Source organism: Agrilus planipennis, unplaced genomic scaffold (assembly GCF_000699045.2).
Source record: "Agrilus planipennis isolate EAB-ADULT unplaced genomic scaffold, Apla_2.0 scaffold4, whole genome shotgun sequence".
Taxonomy (NCBI): Eukaryota; Metazoa; Arthropoda; class Insecta; order Coleoptera; family Buprestidae; genus Agrilus; species Agrilus planipennis.
This window is the reverse complement of record NW_020442463.1, coordinates 914,481-920,892: the sequence shown is the minus strand read 5'-3', so window position 1 is coordinate 920,892 and position 6,412 is coordinate 914,481. Positions and strand designations below refer to the sequence as shown.

Here is a 6,412-nt window from a genome sequence, read left to right as displayed (position 1 = left end):
TAGCAATTTCTTAAAACAAAAATGTATATAAATTAACAATAGAAAACAAAGCAAAAGTTTTATAGGTGTGTAGAACGTTAAGTTAATTCACTTGTTATTATTTTTGGCTAAATATGCTTTTAAATAAAGCATTTTCTTAAATTTTAACGAGGCAGTTTAAATAATTTTGCAAATGGTACTGTACACTTTTGTCTAGTTCTCGCTCGATGAACGGTGGAGAAATGAACTCCGCAGACAAATATGATTGAATTTGGAATTCTGCTACGGCGCATTCTAATAAAGCGAAGGGGCATATCTTCAACTTCTTGAAACGAACAGTATTTAGGACGCTGAGCTACTATTTGTTGAAACCGATGTGAAAACACATTTGCGGGAGATGTCACATATAAGGGAATGGGGGGTTAGTTGTAACAATTTTTCGTTTCTTGGCTGTGGAAGCTTACTTATTGGATATTTAGCAAATACAGCAGTACTGTTTGAATGAGCTATTATTCCACTATCGATTTCAAATAAAATTTTCATCAAACCTGTGACGAATTCTTGTAAAAATGGCTTACAAAAATAGCGACGAGTGTTACAACTTACCCCGTGATTGGGGCTAGTTGTAACATGCTTGGGATAAATTGTAACACTAGGAATTGAAAACCAATTTTCTATTTTTCAAAGATTTATTTAGCATATTTAGCTTTAGAAACTTTAGACGCTCTAAAACAGACATGGCTTTAATGTTTCATCCTTAATTTAATAGAAAAATATTCAAATATGAACAAAAACATCTTCTTTCTTTTTTTAAACTAAAAAGGAACTCATTAGGCTCACATCCATTTATAACAGCAAAATCTCAACTTCTTAAGTAATTAGCCTTTTAATTAAAGTAGGTAAAATATGAAATCAGTCTTCAAGTCATCGTAATTAAAAATACACAGATGAGATCATATCTCCTGTTGGAAAGCCTACTTCTTGCACATTATACGTTGTATCCACTCCTCGTTTGAATTATCATAAGATTCCCCATAAGCTAAACAAAACTATTTTTTGGGTTCAGATTCTGAATCAGATTTTAAAACCTTCTCATTTACTTTTAAAATCAATTAAATTCAACAAAGATGCATTAAAAACACGAGAAGAAGAAATTTAAATATGTCCCACGTAATTTCATAGAAATAATAAATCAATACAACTAGTTACAACTTGCCCCATGAAAATGGTAGAATATACCCCACTGCAAGGTTTTTTGAAATAACTCTTATGAAAAAATATATCCCTTATTTGGTGTAAAATTACAGTCAACATAATCGAAGTAAACAAATGCTAAATATATTTGAATAAATTAAAAAACTGCTAAACAATTTGAAGTCAACAATAATAATAACAAAAAATGCTTCTTGCCCCTGTTACAACTAGCCCTCGCTCCCCTTCCACGTTGAAGTACGACTTCATAGTTCTTAAACCATAAAAATTTGATCGGCGGCCTAATTACGGATCTTATATGTGCGAAAGACGTCCACTCCCTAATCATTGTATTGTATATAGTACAAGTGAATTAAGAACCGAATCGAAAGGGATATTTTGTTACATGCAATTATCAAAAATGGCGACAAAGGAATGTATACTTCTAAACGTGTACCCTATGATAATTATTCAATTGTAAGACATTTCTTGTTTTTAAAAATCATTTTCCGTAAAGTGGGCGTTTCGGATTTACTATTTGATTAGGCATTTTTATAAACGATCAATTACACATTTCACTAAAACCTGCTTTTTAAGTGTAGCAACGATTTGTTTTTCATATTAGCTAGAGACATTCAAAAATGGGAGTATGTGCCACTGGGTCCCTTTACTGCGAAAAACTTTGGAACAACCATTTCTCCATGGATTGTTACAACCCTTGCTTTACAGCCATTTTTAACAGACAATTTTCAACAAAATCCACAACCCCTACCCTATCTTCGACACACCGATAAATTTAACTATGACATTCAATTAGAAGTGGCATTATGTCGTAAGTACATGCAGCAAAAATAAAATAAAATTTTGTTCCAACTGGTGAACCAATAACGTTTCAGCAAAAGCATCAATACCGACTACTATTTGTCGATCAAACTATAAATATTTGTACTGGACATCGAAACAACAACTCACTCATCACACAGTTACTGGATGTAATGTTAATCCTGGAGATTTGATGGCTAGTGGTACTATAAGTGGCGAGGTAATTATTTTTGACTTTTGACTTTCATCATCATAAGGTCGTCAGTCCTAAGAGTGGTTGGACACGCACCTCCACTCTTTCCTATCCTGAGCTAATCTTCGCATTTCCCTAAAACTAGAACAACTCACATCCTTAACTATTTGTGAACAGTAATCTAATCTAGGTCTACCTCTACCCCTCTTAACTTCCCTTTCTGCTTCTAATATGTCTGTGACTAGACTTTCATGCCTGAGAAAGTGTCCTACCAACCTATCTCGCCTATTTCTTATTGACTTCCATAGAGTCCTCTGTTCTCCTATTCCTTCTAATATCTCNCTGACTAGACTTTCATGCCTGAGAAAGTGTCCTACCAACCTATCTCGCCTATTTCTTATTGACTTCCATAGAGTCCTCTGTTCTCCTATTCCTTCTAATATCTCTTCATTTCTAACCTTCTCTATCCACGGTATCCTCATCATTCGCCTGTAACACCACATTTTAAACGCTTCTAACCTTTTCTTTTCTTCCGCGCCCACCGTCCGTATTTCGCACCCGTACAGCACCACGCTCCAAACATACACCTTTAACAATCTTTTTCAAATTTCTAAATTAATCGTCCGTGAGCATAGAACTGACTTCTTTTTATCGAAGGCCACTCGACCCTGCGCTATCCTCTGCTTTATATCCCTACTACTCCTTCCGTTCTGACTTATCTGACTTCCTAGATACAAAAAAGTAAAATCACTGTAATAAAATTATGACTTTGTTTTATATTTAGGTTCCAGAATCATATGGATCTTTACTAGAATTATCATGGAAAGGTTCTAAGCCATTAAAATTAAACGATGGAACCGAAAGAAAATTTTTACAGGACGGCGATACATTAACTATAACAGGTTTCTGCCAAGGAAATGGTTACAGGATCGGTTTTGGAATCTGTGAGGGAACAATTCTGCCCAGCTATTGATCTATAATGTTGATGTGTACAATTAAAAATAAATATGTAATTGACAACGATTTGCTGTTTATATTTTTGATACAATATTTTTCTTTTGATTAATTTTTTAAACTTATAAATTGAGGATTCTCGATTTACATCGGGTGATCTTGCCAATTCCTCTTTTAACTCGCTTTAAATATTTGAAGTAATGTTCAAGATCTAGTACTTTTAATATAAGTACGAAACATCACAAAAATTAAATTTTTATTGCTCGAAATTTTTTTTTTTCACAAAGATATCAATATCTGGCAGAGGATGCCTACACCGGAAGTTTGTGTAATATGTATCGAGCTTTGGAGCTGATGGAATGCAGGGTTGTAATGTCGTATTTCCCTACGTGATTCTACCAGGACCGGACTGTACTTTCAAATGCGGTTTCTTCGAACCATTTACTCAATTTTCTTGTTTTAGAGTGACGTATCACCTCCTATAAGCTTCCTACTTATTTCAGAAACACCCTGTAGGTATAATAAAAAACTGAACGATTCATTTCAAATAAGCAAGTTGATACTGTGGTAGTCATTTCTTGTGCAAAACTTCCGTATCACTTAACTATTTTTCTTGGAAGTTTAATTAACTGCCTTCAAAAAAAATATCACTTTGGCATTTTTGGAATCGTTTATTAAAAAAACAAAAACCTTTAGAATTTATCTATTTGTCACCTACACATTACTACTATTACAAATGTAAAAGTATATTATTTTGCTGGAACACTGTCAAAAACGCCACGTTTAGCAATTCTTTTAAATCTTTCTTCCTGATCCGTTTCTGCATACCACTTCCTATAAACCTCCTTTTTACTTCTACCATAAGTCATTTTGAAAGTCATTCCGGCTGATAAAGCAAGAATTAAAGCTGTCGGTAGTATTCGTTTTGTTTTCTGAGTCACCAAATCTCTTAATTTAGGTTTAGGAATCTTATAATCTGACATCTTTTTTTATAAAATACCAAAACGATTGCTCTCTAATCAAACCTTGCAAAACTGTCAATATCGAATTCTGCTAATAAAATGTCACTTTTTCCAATGCTCACTATTGTTTACAAATATTTTACATTTAGAAATAATAGGCTATCGATGTGCTATCAAGTAAGTTTTTGAGTAAGGAACAACTGCATCGAAGGGTTTTTAAGGTTTAGTTTGACACTTAAAAATGATAGATATAATCACAAACTACTACTCGTATTACTGAACTGAGGGGGCTTTTTTTTCTTTTTTCAGTAATTCGACCATAACTTTTTTCGCGACATCTTAGGTATATGGATATAGATTTTCAAAAATAAAAAAAGGTCCTGAACAATCAAAGAAATTTCTTTTCTCTTTTATCCTTATCACCAAGGGTGACCGAGATACCGTCAATTGTTCGCAATTTTTTAACGCATTTACTCCTACATATTTTTCTTTTAAATTTCAATAAAACAAGAATAACAGGATATAGTATTAAATAAACCATTTATACAAGCAAAAAATCACATAATAAATAAATTTTTGCAGCCTACGTTTTCCGAAATTCCCACCGTTCCCAGCCTGTAGGCCCGCCCTTAATTTATTTTATTATGCGCCCCTGGATGTTTTTTTTGGTTTGTAAGTTTTTTTTAATATTACATCCAGTTTTTGTTGTTTTACTGAACTCCAACATTTACTCGCTAAATATTAAAAAAAAAATAAAAATGCTCAACTCTGAATAATGACACCTTTAGGTCACCGTTGGTCGTACATATGTATAAAATAAGTTTGTTTCTTAAAGACCTTTCCTTTCTATATATGCATACCTAGGGTGCCGCAAAACAAAAGTTATCGACAAATTACTGGAAAAAAGCCAAAATCGTTTAGCGTTACTTTTCGATTACTTTTATTACCAGAAGTGAATAAAAAAATTCTAAAAAATCTAAAATATAAACATGCCATTTACACGGCATCTTTGATCAAAATTGTATTATTGTTTACGTGCATGTTTAAATATTCACTTGTATAGGGCAAGAGTATGAAGAAAGTATACAAAATCATAATTTTACCAATTGATAGATATGGCTACATATTTGTAACTATTTTTTAATTCTCAACAACTTTTCTTTATTAAGGTTTCTGCTATTTTTAAAAATACAGATACTTTACTGTTACACAAATTTCATATTTTGTGCTAAAACTTGTATATGACTGACAAATTATTAAAAAAGTTTCCCTTATGTTGCCAATTTAAGTANTAGGGCAAGAGTATGAAGAAAGTATACAAAATCATAATTTTACCAATTGATAGATATGGCTACATATTTGTAACTATTTTTTAATTCTCAACAACTTTTCTTTATAAAGGTTTCTGCTATTTTCAAAAATAAAAGTACTTTACTGTTATACAAATTTCATATTTTATGCCAAAACTTGTATATGACTGACAAATTATTAAGTAAGTATGTTCATGTCTCTATGTATTTTAGAGCATGCAGGACTTTTTATAAAGACTAACTTTTTTTCGTAAGATTAATAATAAAAAAGTTTCCCATAAGCTGCCGACTTAAGTAGACACACTGTATGCTTTTGATTTAAAATTTCTTATTAACAATAAACATTATCATTTAGAATATGTTACTTTAGTTTAGATAATTAATTCATATCGTTTATTAATAATAAAGTCCGTAGCATTCAGTAACGTTGAAAAATATCGATTTTATACGTGCTTAAGATACGTTCCTAGTACGTAAGCGTTTTTAAGGGTGCTAGGAGTTGACAAATACAAACAATTGTAAAGCTTGCGATTAAACATTGCATGTAGCGCAGTACGGCAATATTGTATAGAAAATAGGAAATAAACATGTAGTACGTAATGATGTGTTTTTAAAAATAAGAACAATGGCAAAAAAAAGTAACAATATTAATAAAATCTCCAAAAATAGAAACGACTTGGTAGCATTTTGGAGTGTACCTCTTCCCGATGGTACTTACAGTATCGAATTTGAACACGGAACTACATCCGGAAAAAGAATTTTAAGAATAAATGGAAAGGTTTGTAGTAAAAGTTTATATTTATGTAAGTATTTTTTAAAGTATAAATCTACTTGACTTGCTATATCTATACTAGACTGGGCCAAAAAAAAAGACTATTTTTTTTAAGGATTTTTGGGAGGTACAATCGAAGACAAGAGTACATAAAATTAGAAATTCGTGATTAATTAGGTTTTGCAGCATATCATGAAGTAAATAACTATATCTTCGTCGTTCACATCTT

General features: G+C 31.9%; 2 protein-coding genes across 4 annotated transcripts in view; both read left to right on the top strand.

The window, feature by feature from the left end:
- LOC108739439 (fumarylacetoacetase) overlaps window positions 1-3,208 on the top strand; it is a 17,533-nt gene extending 14,325 nt beyond the window's left edge. For all 3 annotated transcript variants that reach the window (XM_025980850.1, XM_025980848.1, XM_018473340.1), the window contains 3 exons: window positions 1,796-2,002; window positions 2,067-2,212; window positions 2,970-3,208. In XM_025980850.1, the coding sequence (XP_025836635.1) occupies window positions 1,796-2,002; window positions 2,067-2,212; window positions 2,970-3,158 (542 nt within the window). In that variant the 3' untranslated portion in view covers window positions 3,159-3,208. The remainder of the gene's footprint in view (window positions 1-1,795; window positions 2,003-2,066; window positions 2,213-2,969) is intronic.
- Window positions 3,209-5,972: 2,764 nt separating this feature from the next.
- The window catches only part of LOC112906560 (fas apoptotic inhibitory molecule 1), a 3,480-nt gene continuing 3,040 nt past the window's right edge, over window positions 5,973-6,412 (top strand). The window contains exon 1 of the mRNA XM_025980886.1: window positions 5,973-6,189. Coding sequence (XP_025836671.1) covers window positions 6,037-6,189 — 153 coding nt within the window. The 5' untranslated portion in view covers window positions 5,973-6,036. The remainder of the gene's footprint in view (window positions 6,190-6,412) is intronic.